This window comes from Oncorhynchus nerka, linkage group LG23 (genome assembly GCF_034236695.1).
Source record: "Oncorhynchus nerka isolate Pitt River linkage group LG23, Oner_Uvic_2.0, whole genome shotgun sequence".
NCBI lineage: Eukaryota > Metazoa > Chordata > Actinopteri > Salmoniformes > Salmonidae > Oncorhynchus > Oncorhynchus nerka.
In genome coordinates, this window is record NC_088418.1 from 43136310 (window position 1) to 43149695 (window position 13386).

Here is a 13386-nt window from a genome sequence, read left to right on the forward strand (position 1 = left end):
AGTGCTCACACTGTCTGCAATAGGCTGAGATTTCTAGGCTCAATTTCTGTTAGTCCAATGTCTGCGGAACTTGTTCAGTTTATGTCTCAGTTGTTGAATCTTGTTTTGTTCATAAACATATTTACACGTTAAGTTTGCTGATAATAAACGCAGTTGACAGTGAGAGGATGTTTCTTTTTTGGCTGAGTTTAGTACCAGTGTAGGGTGTTGTTTAAGCCATCATACATCTCAAACGTTTGCCAAGATCAATATTTCTCTGCACAGCACTGTACGTGCCCTACAGCCAAATCTACCTCCGTAAAAGGCGGTCATTGTGAGTCCCATCCCGTCTACAGGCCCATGCCACCTGTACCATGTGTGAGCGACTAAGGAAGTCCAGGTGATTCAAATGACTTTTTAATTCCTGCCACTGTGAACATCAGTTAGCTTAATGAGAGGGAAGGGAAAAAAAGGAGGTGGAGAACAAGAGACTCCCTCCTTACATTAAAAAGGGCCTAATTACCAAACCTGGGGCTCTGCCGCACCACCACTCCACAGGGACCATAACGAACCTGTTTACCAGCCGAGGCAGTGCGTTTGCGTGTCTGTGTGGGGAGCAGCAACCACACGCATACAATACAGAAGTTATTAATACAGCAGTCTACGCAATCAATGTAGAAGCTAATGCAGTGCTTATTTATGCAGTTGCTTGCATGCCTGGGTTGGAGTGCCCGCAGCCTAGGCGAGTCATTTAAATAACAACGTAATGTTCATGTTTTCGTTGTGTGATATGGAGACATGAAACCCACTGGGTAGTTCTGGTGTTGAATATATACACTTCTTGTAATCTTATTTGATATTATGAACTGGGTGGTTCGAGCCCTGAATGCTGATTGGCTGACAGCCGTGGTATATCGGACCGTTTACCATGGGTATGACAAAACATGTATTTTTACTGCTCTAATTACGTTGGTAAGCAGTTTATAATAGCAATAAGGCCCAAGGGGGGGTGGGATATGGCATGACATGAATATACCATGACTAGGGCTGTTCTTCTGCAAGACACAAAGCAGAGTGCATGAGTACAGCCCTTAGCCGTGGTATATTGAAGCATGATTTTACAGTACATCCATGAATGTATACAAACAGTTTGGTCATATATAGCATTTATTTACACTTTTCTATTTACAGATCTTTGTTTCAAAATTCATTCTCTGTACACGTATTTAAAAAAAGAAAAGAATCACGATCACTCTCCACTGTATGAGATTCACACTTTCACATGTCTTAGTCAGAAGTCGTAGTTTGGTCAGAAACATTTGAACATCTCTGAAAAGAAACCGAGCAACAGTAAAATACAACCCCCCAGAAAAAGGCTTTAGGAGGCAGACCAAACATGTTAGGTCATGCCCCATGAGATGCTGACTGCAACGTCCAGTGTGTGTGTGTGTGTCCGAGGCCTCCAGCCAGCGGACGGACACATGGTCACCACCGTAACCATGGCAATACGGGGCTTTTGACTTTTACCGAAGGTGTGTGTAAGGGTTGTTCGGTACATCAAACCAAGTTGAAACACATAAGGACACCAGAGAAGGCAGCTGCTAGACTTACTGATGTGATTCTGTGGACTCATCGGGTTGCGTCCCAAATGGCACCCTATTCCCTAAACCGTGCACTACTTTGACCAGGGCTCATAGGGATCTGGTCGAAAGTAGTGCACTATATATGGAATAGGGTGCCATTTTGGATGCAGTTACTGTCATGGCTTAGCAAACACCGAGTGTGAGAGCATCAACTGAATAAACGTTCTTGTTTCATTTGCAGAGCTTAAATTAAGGTAAAATAAATATCTATGATGATCATCTGCTATCTCTACATTAGGCACAACTTAATAGGCTCATGTAAACAGTATATATAAAAAAAAAGGGAGAGAAAGACATTTGTTTCTTTTAAAGCTGATTCCAAATAATATATTTCGTACAAAAAAGGGAAGAAAATGGACTTTTATCAAGTGCAGTTTAAAAAAAGTTTCTAATCAACGTGAGAATAGGAAATTGGGCCTGGAGCTGACATGGAGCGCAACAACATTACCGACATGATCAAAAGAAGTTGAGGTTCAAATACAGAGTATTAAGCTGCCCCATCTATACACACACTCCCAAACCCACATAAAACACACACATCATTGAGGAGTTCATGCAACAATTATCGGTCTTCATCGTTACCTGGCAGGATGTTTTTGACGATAAAAGTGGTACATAATATCATTTCAACGTCTAATTTACATCGTATATCCACCCTCTACGCAAGGGGTATAACAACTCTTAACCCACGCGGGCCGGAGCCTGTTGGTTTTCTCTTCTACCTGACAATTAATTGCACCCACCTGTTGTCCCAGGATTAAATCAGTCCCCGATTAGAGGGGAACAATGAAAAATAGGAGTGGAACTGGGTTGAGTCCAGAGTTGTGTTTGAGGGCTCTACACCAGGCAAAAACAAACTAATCACATCATTTGGTACATCAAACAAAAACCCTAAGCAGTCAAATGAAGGCAAATGGAGAGCGGTAACTTATTCCACCCTAACATCCCCAGTCAGTGTTCATGAATAGACTGAATAACTGAATGGGCCCTAGTTCTGGGCTATGATCAGTTACAAATTGTCGTAGTCCAGAAGTTTTTTCTGACCACAAAACTCATGGTCCTACTTCTGGGTTTTGAGGAGTATTTTTTAACCCTTTGTACACGCATGGAAATTTGACTATATGGACACGGCTAACGTGAAATGTTTCTTAGAGAAGAAATATGAAAAGCATATGCATAACCATGGTAGCAGTTGAAAGGGAACAGTTAGGAGATTATGGGAAAATGATTACACTTGATTTGATGTGCATTCTACATTTACTGTACTTTCGCTGCATTTGTTGATAAAATCCGAAAATACTCTGGATATATTCAGTAACATAAGTACATTCCTGGAAAATGTGTGGTAGGTGCAACACAAGACAAAAAGAATGACAAGGGTTTGAGCGAGAGGACTAACTGGTGTCTCCTTGTGGCCATGTACCTCTCCAAAGTGTGCGTAGTTCCTAGGTTATTTCAAAGCACTTTAATGACTCAAAGAAGAGTCTTCAACTATAAGGTGAATTTCATGAGCTCTCCTAGCTGTGCCGTTGAGAAACTAGCACAAATACACTTGTATTTGGTTTGTTTGGAACACAACCCTGCATCCCCATCATCACACAATTACTATTGTTGTTAACGCAATCCAAAAACGGTCCATTTATAAATTGCAATCTGGGTCAGGTGGGCGTCATATGAAAGCTTGTTCTATTGCCAAAATGACTGGCTAAGTTATAAAATACGATGTTACTTGCTTTCAGAATGCAATGTATAATCCTGGTGCACATAGAACGGAGTCTTGAGTGCATTCAGGTGCATGTGCCGCGGCAAATTTTCTTCACAACAGACAAATATTAGGCTCATTTGGTTCAGAACAACCCAGTGTATGACGCCACATCATCTTGTAACTGTATATCAAACATAGTGATCAGAAATGTTGACACTGTGTATGACATTAGTTTTATGATATGGAAGTGTGAAGTGCACATTTGGACTCACGGGTGTTTGGCAAGTTTATGACATTAAAGCGGTATTTCTCATCTTTCAAAATGTACAGCAATTCCCTCACTAAAGACAAAAAAATATATATATATATATTTTTTGGTTTTTATTTTACCAGGTAAATTGACTGAAAACACATTCACATTTGCAACAAGGTCGCGCGAGGTGCTCAAGTTCAGAATGTCCGTCAGTCAAAACCCATACAGTGTTAACTTGTTACTGTACAGCCACTGCATTACAATTTAGTTGTTTATTAGTGCCCAAATCTGCCATTACCAACCCGTATACGGGTACGAGTTTTCTGGCCATGTGACCACACTAGAAAATCTCCTGGCCTAAAAGGTGACTGCTCACCACTGCACGGTGCAGTACCAATTAGGTAGTGAGTCCTAGGTTCAGAGATGATCGTATGTCAGGCAGAGTCACGCGACACTCGTCCCTCCCTCAGCCAACCGACAAATATTCCATATCTTACATAATATAGTTCAGCGAGTGTTAGACACATCATTAGATCCAGCCCTGCGGCGCATGTCAGAGTCAGAACGAAATCATTCATAACAATAAGATACTTCCTTATCTAATTATTCACTTTTAAGTGAATGTGTTTCTGTTTTTAACAAAAACCTACTTGTCTCTGGGGGATTGACTGCTTGTTTTGAACTGAAAGCACGGACACGAAAGAAGAACTCGATGCCAGCTAGGAATGACGACATGTGTCCTCAGTTTCCTTAGGAATTAAAAGTGACATATCAACCAAGTACAAAAGACCTCTCTCTGCCCCCCTGCCCCCCCCACACACACACGGTTCGTTCAGACAATTCATTCATTAGGTCTCGGGACATGTTGCGCCTGCTGTGGAGATCCACTCAATGTGACTGGGCCTCTAGGAGAAGGTCTGAGTTCCTTGGGGACGGTGGCCAGTCACGGACAAACAGTACAGGACAGTCTAGAACAGTCATCCATGGGTCTGCAGCTAGATCTCCACTACCACACTGACTGGAGGTCTGTTGTGGTTGGGGTCTACTTCGATGGGACAGGCATTGATGTTGTTGGAGTGTTGCACAAATGTAATTTCATGGTTAAGAACAAAGAGAAGAGGAGTCAAGAAGAACAGTCGGTTAGAACGGTACCCACATACCAAGAAGCAATGGCTTCCCAAATGGCCCCCTATTCCCTACATAGTGCTCTACTTGGGGCTCTGGTCAAAAAATAATGCATTTTGTAGAGAATAGGGCGCCATTTGTGGCGCAAACGTTTTTGCTTTCATCTACGAGTAGCAAAGGTTGTGGACTGCAGAGGGACAAGAAAGTCAAGGAGGGGTTCCATCCATCCATCTGTCCGCCAGGGGGCCTCTGTCAGGGGTTCAAGTAGCTAGCTGTCAGGGGCCCACACTCATCTCTTGTAGTGGTTGGGTGCATCAGCGAAGGCAAACTTCAACCTGTAGGCCTCAGCCAGGAGCACGCTGACCTCCTCGTTGCCCCAGTGCATGGTGGGTAGGTTCTGCAGCAGAATCATCAGACCCTGTGGGGCAGAGAAAGAAACAACAAAAGGATTTAGTGGCGCTGAAGGTAGAGGTAGAGAGAGAGAGAGAGAGAGAGAGAAAGAAGTAGAGAGTGGCAGAGAGAGAGAGAGCAAGGAGTGCAGTTAGACACAGACAAATTGATATGGCCAGAGAGAGAAAGACAGCGAGAACCAAGTGAGAGGAGAAGGGCACACCACTCTTTGAACATTACAGTGTGTGAATGTGAAGGTGTCGCCAGGGGCAACAGTAGTGAGAGGAGCTGGGAGGGTGTCTCAGTAAGGAGCGCCTCACACACACCGCCTGCTTTATAACACCAACCAGTGAAGCAGAAGCACCATCACAGAACACACTTAGAATTACTCTCTGATTAAAAGTGTATTTAACAAGCCGTCGCGTGTCGTTTCGTTCTGAACAGAACCACTGTGTTTTTCGTTCTGTTCCACTGTTACGACCAAAGTTCTGAACCGGTTTGAACCAGAAAGTAGTACTGGTTATATAGTTCATTTCTGTTCCTTTTTACTTTACATTTAGCTCATTAAATGACTCCACCAATCAGTGCAGATAGAGCGGCTTTCTATGGACCGGGCAAGCTAGTTGTTTGTATGCTTGATAGACAGAGAAGTGTAGGGTGCGACTGAAATGTTTCAAAGTGGGGAGAGTACAAGAGGGCCTTGGCTTAAAGCTCCGGGCATCATGATAAGACATGCATTATAATGCGTTTAGGATGTTAGTAAGCCTATCATTACTTTACTGAATCAAATAATTATATCCTAGCAAGATACCTAGCTACGGAGAAGAGGCTAATATACGGAGGAACTTTGAACGTCGGAAAAGTTGGCTCAATGCCGAGGCTAGCTAACAAGCTTGTGTGTGCAGCGGCACCAGAATTCAAATCACATCTTTCCTTATTGTTAATAAATCCAATGTGAAACGTGATGATCATAGTATCCTTAAATAGCCTAGAAAACTAGCTGGCAGGAAGACACAAGAAAGAGAAGTTTGAGTGACAGAGTGAGTGCATTGCATGGGCCCTTTGATGGCATTTTTTTTTGTGGGACTGAAAGAAAAATATGCTTGAAACGTAAAATAATGTTATTAACCAGTTCCCATGATTTGAATATGAAGCGCAAAAATGCTAATATAGGTACCACTGACTTGCATTGGATTTATGCCATAAACGCTAAAAAGTTAGCAGTGGCCAGGTAAACAAAACCAAAGCATGGCCTGCTGTCATACCTGGTCCAGAGACAAAAAAACAATGTATTTTGTAATTTAGGTGAACTCTCTTTAACAATTGGGGGTTCTTAAAAAAGCCAATTTGTGTGCAATCAATCATAAATTATGTTGCAGGAGTGCTTATATTATTTGTTTCTAAACTACAGAAACCATTTCAGATCAACCTGAGGTGGTCGGTGTCACGGCTTTCTGACTTGAACGACGAGAGACAAAGTAAAAAATAAATAAAAAAAGCCTTATGGAGTTACAGTTAGCCCCAGCTGAGCCCCTGCCAGACCCCCCCCCCCCCACTAGATTGATGCATTAGTGTGTGTTAGTGAGGCTGGGACGGCAGGACCTCCATCTCCAGCCTAATAAAGCCCTCTGACTGGGGCCTGATGAGGGGGGAATGAATCTGGTTAACACTTCCTGCAGTAACAGAGACAGGCCCGGCCTGGGGTGACAGTGACACTTGCGCAAAATGCTTTCCCTACCATTGCACTGTGTAGCTGCCTACTTTGGTTCGTCCAGGCTAGTTCTTTTCCCACCCCACACAGTTGTTTGAAATAAGACTGCTGTGTTTACATGTCTCTCTGTGCGCGTACCTGCTTGCTTATGACTGTCTCACATGTTCACAACTCCACCAGCGCTAAACACTGACTGACAGAGAAGGAGAAAAGAAAACTGACGACAGATATCATTATTAATGCAAATCAGTTCTGACGCTCATTTGAATATCTGACAACACACCGCAGGTTGCATACAAATCACATGTCCCAATAGTTTCGGAGCTATCTGAACATTCGCAATAACATTTGCTAAATGTGATTTCCCCGTGTTTGGATGAGGAGGAATAATGGTCTGGGGCTGTTTTTCATGGTTCGGGCTCACCCCTTAGCTCCAGTGAAGGGAAATCTTAACGCTACAGCATATAATGACATTCTAGACAGTTCTGTGCTTCCAACTTTGTGGCAACAGTTGGGGAAGCCCCTTTCCTGTTTCAGCATGACAATGCCCCCGTGCACAAAGCACGGTCCATACAGAAATTATTTGTCGAGATTGGATTTGAAGAACTTGAGTGACCTGCACAAAGCCCTGACCTCAACCCCATCGAATACCTTTGAGATTAACTGCAATGCCGACTGCGAGCCAGGCCCTAATTGCCGAACATCAATGCCCAACCTCACTAATGCTCGTGGCTGAAAGGAAGCAAGTCCCCGCAGCAATGTTCCAACATCTAGTGGAAAGCCTTCTCAGAAGAGTGGAGGCTGTCATAGCAGCAAAGAGGTGAACAACTCCATATTAATGCCTATGATTTTGGAATGAGATTTTCGACGAGCGGGCGTCCACATACGTTTGTAGTGTATGTGGGAGCATTTGAATGGACAAGGCCATGTTGTTTGTTGACTAGTTTAGTCAGAGGCACAGTGTTAGTTTCATTGTCAAACATCCTAGAAACGCAAATGTGAGAAAGCTGGATATGGCGGTCGAGCACAGTTTAAAGTGCTGCATATAATGGTACATAATGGAGTATATGGACCTCCAGAGGACATTCTATGGGACAACTCATAGGTATTCAGTGTCCTACCTAATGTATAGAATAAGCTAGTAGTCAAACCCACCTCCCTGGTGACTGGCTGGTGAGAGTCCTTCATTCATGACTTAAACATTCTAATGACCAGCTGTTGGCTATCATTGATATTCCGCTAATGAGCATAATATACCTTAATTACACACATCTCACAGGCTGCTGCAGAAATCACTTTACTAACACAGGTAGGGGCACAACGCGTGTGTCTAATGTCTGATTGAGTCACATTGATAACGGCATCAAAAGAGGCCCCTCAGAACATCGGAACAATTAACAGCCTCTCTAAAGAAGCAAGGCCAGCGGCAGAAATGCACATCGTTTAGAAAAGGATGGGTCCATGTGCTGAAGCATCCTCTTTAGGAATTAGAAGGCCTTTCAAGTCGACCACTTATGCAAAGTACAGTTCCAAGCACCTGCACAAAAAGGTAAACCCAACACCCATCGACTCAATTGTACACTGAATAGGACATTCCTGGATGGTGCTCAGATTGCATTAAGTCAAATGAAAAGCCTGGTACTTCTCAAGAGGACTCTGCGGTCTTTTCTCCCCACAGAGTTAACGAGAGATCAAAGTGGATAGATAGAGGGTGGACTGTGTGCTCTTAGCGTGTGTGTGTGTGTGTGTGACAGTGCTTCTTGGGGATAGTAATGGACTAACACATTATGGAAGATTTTAGCTCTGGTTTAACCGAGATGAAGGCACAAGCAGAGACACAGCCACAGACCCAGAGGAAACCTCACAGACCCAGTAGAGATGAATTCACAACCCTGTTTCTCCAATCTGTCCTCGAGTCCATTAAATCACCTCCTAAGATAGAGCCAAACAGAAAGCAGCGAGAGTATCTAAGACAATAGCGACATGTATTTATTCATCCTCTCTGAAATCACTGTATTGAGGCGGCGACTATGGTTACTGAGTCCTGTCCGTATCGCAGGCGGCACATAGCGAAGCGGGGGACAGAAAGAAGCAGCTTAATTATTTAGCTGTGCATTTGGCTCACTGCGGTGGGTCTGGGCCGAGCCAGACACACAGACACAGCGATAAACTGCAGGTCTCGAATGACAGTCTGGCAGCAAGGCAGAGCGCCGCACCACAGGCCACTGTTGTTGGGAGTGATAACTACTTTTAGTAGATTTGTGAGTAAGGATGAAAAAAAATGATCGACTTAGCCCCCTCGTCAGTATCAGAGTCGCATGGCGCCCTGGTGTGGTGTTTATTGATCACTGATGGAGAACGCAGGGGCAGTCACTATCATACTGCAAAGAAGTCTCAACCCTTCTACGGTGTACTGCGCTTGCACGCACCAACGCAGACACAACCAACTAAACGCCACAGACGGGTGATTGATTACGAGCGACTTAACCAACAGTTCTGTTCATCAGGAGGTCCTGGGTATTGTGGGTAACATACACGAAGGGCCACACAAGTTAGCAGGAGAGAGCGATGCAGGGGGGAGAGAGAGCGATGCAGGGGGGAGAGAGAGAGAGCGATGCAGGGGAGAGAGCGATGCAGGGGGAGAGAGCGATGCAGGGGGAGAGAGAGAGCGATGCAGGGGGAGAGAGAGAGCGATGCAGGGGGGAGAGAGAGAGCGATGCAGGGGGAGAGAGAGAGCGTGCAGGGGGAGAGAGCGATGCAGGGGGAGAGAGAGAGCGATGCAGGGGGAGAGAGCGATGCAGGGGGAGAGAGCGATGCAGGGGGAGAGAGCGATGCAGGGGGAGAGAGCGATGCAGGGGGAGAGAGCGATGCAGGGGGAGAGAGCGATGCAGGGGGAGAGAGAGAGAGCGATGCAGGGGGGAGAGAGAGAGCGATGCAGGGGGAGAGAGAGAGAGCGATGCAGGGGGGAGAGAGAGAGAGCGATGCAGGGGGGAGAGAGAGAGAGCGATGCAGGGGGAGAGAGAGAGAAGCGATGCAGGGGGGGAGAGAGAGAGCGATGCAGGGGGAGAGAGAGAGCGATACAGGGGGAGAGAGAGCGATGCAGGGGGAGAGAGCGATGCAGGGGGAGAGAGCGATGCAGGGGGAGAGAGCGATGCAGGGGGAGAGAGCGATGCAGGGGGAGAGAGCGATGCAGGGGGAGAGAGCGATGCAGGGGGAGAGAGCGATGCAGGGGGGAGAGAGCGATGCAGGGGGAGAGAGATGCGATGCAGGGGGAGAGAGAGATGCAGGGGGAGAGAGCGATGCAGGGGGGAGAGAGAGATGCAGGGGGAGAGAGCGATGCAGGGGGAGAGAGAGATGCAGGGGGAGAGAGAGAGATGCAGGGGGAGAGAGCGTGCAGGGGGGAGAGAGCGATGCAGGTGGGGGAGAGAGCGGGCGATGCAGGGGGAGAGAGCGGGCGATGCAGGGGGGAGAGAGCGAGAACGATGCAGGGGAGAGAGCGAGAACGATGCAGGGGGAGAGAGAGAGCGTGCAGGGGGGAGAGAGAGAGAGCGATGCAGGGAGAGAGAGAGCGATGCAGGGGGAGAGAGCGTGCAGGGGGAGAGAGAGAGAGCGATGCAGGGGGGAGAGAGAGAGAGCGATGCAGGGGGAGAGAGCGAGAGAGCGATGCAGGGGGGTAGAGCGAGAGAGCGATGCAGGGGGAGAGAGCGAGCGATGCAGGGGGAGAGAGAGAGCGATGCAGGGGGGGAGAGAGAGCGATGCAGGGGGGGAGAGAGAGCGATGCAGGGGGAGAGAGAGAGCGATGCAGGGGGGAGAGAGAGAGCGATGCAGGGGGAGAGCGAGCGCGATGCAGGGGGAGAGCGAGCGCGATGCAGGGGGAGAGCGAGCGCGATGCAGGGGGAGAGCGAGCGCGATGCAGGGGGAGAGCGAGCGCGATGCAGGGGGGGGAGAGCGAGCGCGATGCAGGGGGGAGAGCGAGCGCGATGCAGGGGGAGAGCGAGCGCGATGCAGGGGGAGAGCGAGCGCGATGCAGGGGGGGGGAGAGCGAGCGCGATGCAGGGGGGGAGAGAGCGGGCGATGCAGGGGGAGTGTGTATACAATTACATCCACAGTATTGTGTTTTTTCTTTTGTTTTTCCCCCCTACATTACTCCTTTCAGTAAATGCCTCTGTTGAGTAGATTCATACGGCCCATGTGAGAAAGTCCATTAAGAGTGTATTAAAACCAATTTACATGGGAGGTCCTGCCTCTAGCACTCTACCTTCCTCTCTTGCTCCTTTTCTCTACACCTCTATTTGTCTCTCTCTCCCTCCGTGTGTGCGCGTGCACGCACTACAACTACACCAAATCACTCTCGCGTGGTGATTCATCAAGCTACATGCAGTTTAAATGAGTCTCCACTCACAGCCCAAGTTTGGACAAAATTACAAGTTTTTCTGATGAACGGCGAGGGCATTGTATTAATCAGGCAGAAGTTTACACTTTCTCATCTCTCAGTGTAATAGACTCAAGGCCATAACTCACAATTTGTTTGTAGTTTTTTGCCATTGATTGAATGCCGGCTTTTGTATGTGTACAAATACACTCCCAAAAATGGCATCATTTCCATAATTTCTTTTGGGAGTAGAGATTGATGTGTGGAGCACGTCGGATGCTTGTCATTTAGCTTCTAGCTGTTGTGAGTTATGGCCGTGAGTCTATTAAGACCTCTACACTGAGAGATGAGAAGGTGTAAACTTCTGTCTGATTAAGATACATGTCTGTCCTGGTAGTTGTGATAGAACAGATTGGGAGTGTGACTGCCTCATATGTTGCTGCCATCACAAGCATATCCCACAATGCTTGACAATAGGATACAGAGACTGAAGTAGCACTGGCTTTTCTAAACCATCCGGAGAGAGTATACACAGGATATACATATTGAAATGCCTCTGAGATTTCGATACCTTGGTCTCAGAGTACACTCAAAAGGATATACAGAAATGAAAGTAGCATTGGCATTTCTATACCATCCAGGGTATGTACACTCAACAGGATTTACAGAGATGAATATTGCATTGACATGTCTATACCATCCATACAGAGTAAACAGTGCCTTCAGAAAGTAGTGATACCGCTTTACTTTGTACAAATTTTTTCTTGTCAAAATTGATTAAATTGATTTTTTTTTCCCTCACCCATCTACACACAATACCCCATAATGACAAAGTAATAACGTGTTTTTAGAAATGTTTGCAAATGTACAGTGGCGTAAAGTACTTATTTAAAAACACTTTAAACTACTTCAGTAGTTTTTGGAGATATCTGTACTTTACAATTTATATTTTTGTTAACTTTTACCTCTACTTCATTATATTCCAAAAGTCAACTATGTACTTTTTACTCCATACATTTTCCCCGACACTCAAATGTACTTGTTACATTTTGAATGGCTAGCATGACAGGAAAATAGTCCAATTCATGCATGTATCAAGAGAACATCCCTCGTCATCCCTAATGCCTCTGTTCTGACGGACTCACTAAACCCAAATGCTTTGTTTGAAAAATGATGTCTATGTTGGAGTGTGCCCATAAATAACAAAAAACTAGAAAATGGTGCCATCTGGTTTGCTTAATACAGGGAATTTGAAATGATTTATACTTTTACGTTCAATAGTTAAGTATATTTTAGCAATTACATTTACTTTTGATACTTAAGTATATTTAAAAACAAATACTTAGACTTTTACTCAAGTACTATTTTACTGGGTGATTCACTTTTACTTGAGTAAAAGTTAAGATACCTTAATAGAAAATGACTCAAGTATGACAAATTGGGTACTTTTTGAAATATAGAAATATCTCATAATCATTCCCAAACCTGAGTCAATACATGTTATAATCCCCTTTGGCAGCGATTACAGTTGTGAGTCTTTCTGGGTAAGTCTCTAAGAGGTTGCACACCTGGATTGTACAATATTTGCACATTATTATTTCAATTCTTCAAGCTCTGTCAAGTTGGTTGTTGATCATTGCTAGACAGCCATTTTCAAGTCTTGCCATAGATTTTCAGGCCAATTTAAGTCAAAACTGTAACTAGGCCACACCGGACCATTGAATGTTGTCTTGGAAAGCAACTCCAGTGTACATTTGGCCCTATGTTTTAGGATATTGTCCTGCTGAAAGGTGAATTTGTCTCCCAGTGGCTGTTAGAAAGCAGACTGAGCCAGGTTTTCCTCCAGGATGTTGCCTGTGCTTAGCTCTATTACGTTTATTTTCAGCAACAACAAAATGTCATGCCTTGCCGATGACAAGCATACCCATAACAAGAAGCAGCCACCACCATGTTTGAAAATATGAAGAGTGGTTCTCAGTGATGTGTTCGGCTGGATTTGCACCAGACATAACGCTTTGTATTCAGGACATAAATAATAAAACCTGAACTTAGAGGTTTGCCATAACAAAGGGTCTGAACACTCAAGCCATTGAGCTTTTCATTCATTTGTAAACATTTCTAAAAAAAATTGTTTTTTAAAGAATTGCACTGACATTGAGGTATTTTATGTAGGCCAGTGACAAAAACTCTATTTAATACTTTCTGAAG

The 13386-nt window shown here is 45.2% G+C and overlaps 1 protein-coding gene across 4 annotated transcripts in view; it reads right to left on the minus strand.

Annotated features, from left to right (window-relative positions):
* Positions 1-1128: 1128 nt before the first annotated feature.
* Positions 1129-13386, minus strand: part of tbc1d22a (TBC1 domain family, member 22a) — a 181392-nt gene continuing 169134 nt past the window's right edge. For all 4 annotated transcript variants that reach the window (XM_029630023.2, XM_029630021.2, XM_029630022.2 and 1 more), the window contains one exon: positions 1129-5123. In XM_029630023.2, coding sequence (XP_029485883.1) covers positions 4995-5123 — 129 coding nt within the window. In that variant the 3' untranslated portion in view covers positions 1129-4994. The remainder of the gene's footprint in view (positions 5124-13386) is intronic.